The following is a 214-nucleotide window of genomic DNA, read 5'->3' on the forward strand; positions in this document are numbered from 1 at the left end:
GAATGCGGCGGAGAACTCACAGCCGTGTCTGGAGAGTTCGTGTCGCCCGGCTACCCACAACCGTACCACAACAGCGCCCTCTGCGTGTGGCGGATCCGTGTGGCGCAGGGTAGCAGTGTGAGGCTGAGATTCGTCGACCTCGATCTCGAAAATGCCCCCAACTGCATTTACGATTTTGTGGAGGTGAGTCCCTCGCCGTGTAAGAAAAGGAGTT

The 214-nt window shown here is 57.9% G+C and overlaps 1 protein-coding gene across 1 annotated transcript in view; it reads left to right on the top strand.

Moving 5' to 3' along the window:
- Positions 1–214, top strand: part of LOC119589380 (cubilin-like) — a 70,980-nt gene that overhangs the window by 22,416 nt on the left and 48,350 nt on the right. Inside the window, exon 23 of the mRNA XM_037937998.1 lies at positions 2–183. Within this exon, the coding sequence (XP_037793926.1) occupies positions 2–183 (182 nt within the window). The remainder of the gene's footprint in view (position 1; positions 184–214) is intronic.

Source organism: Penaeus monodon, chromosome 25 (assembly GCF_015228065.2).
Source record: "Penaeus monodon isolate SGIC_2016 chromosome 25, NSTDA_Pmon_1, whole genome shotgun sequence".
Classification (NCBI taxonomy): domain Eukaryota; kingdom Metazoa; phylum Arthropoda; class Malacostraca; order Decapoda; family Penaeidae; genus Penaeus; species Penaeus monodon.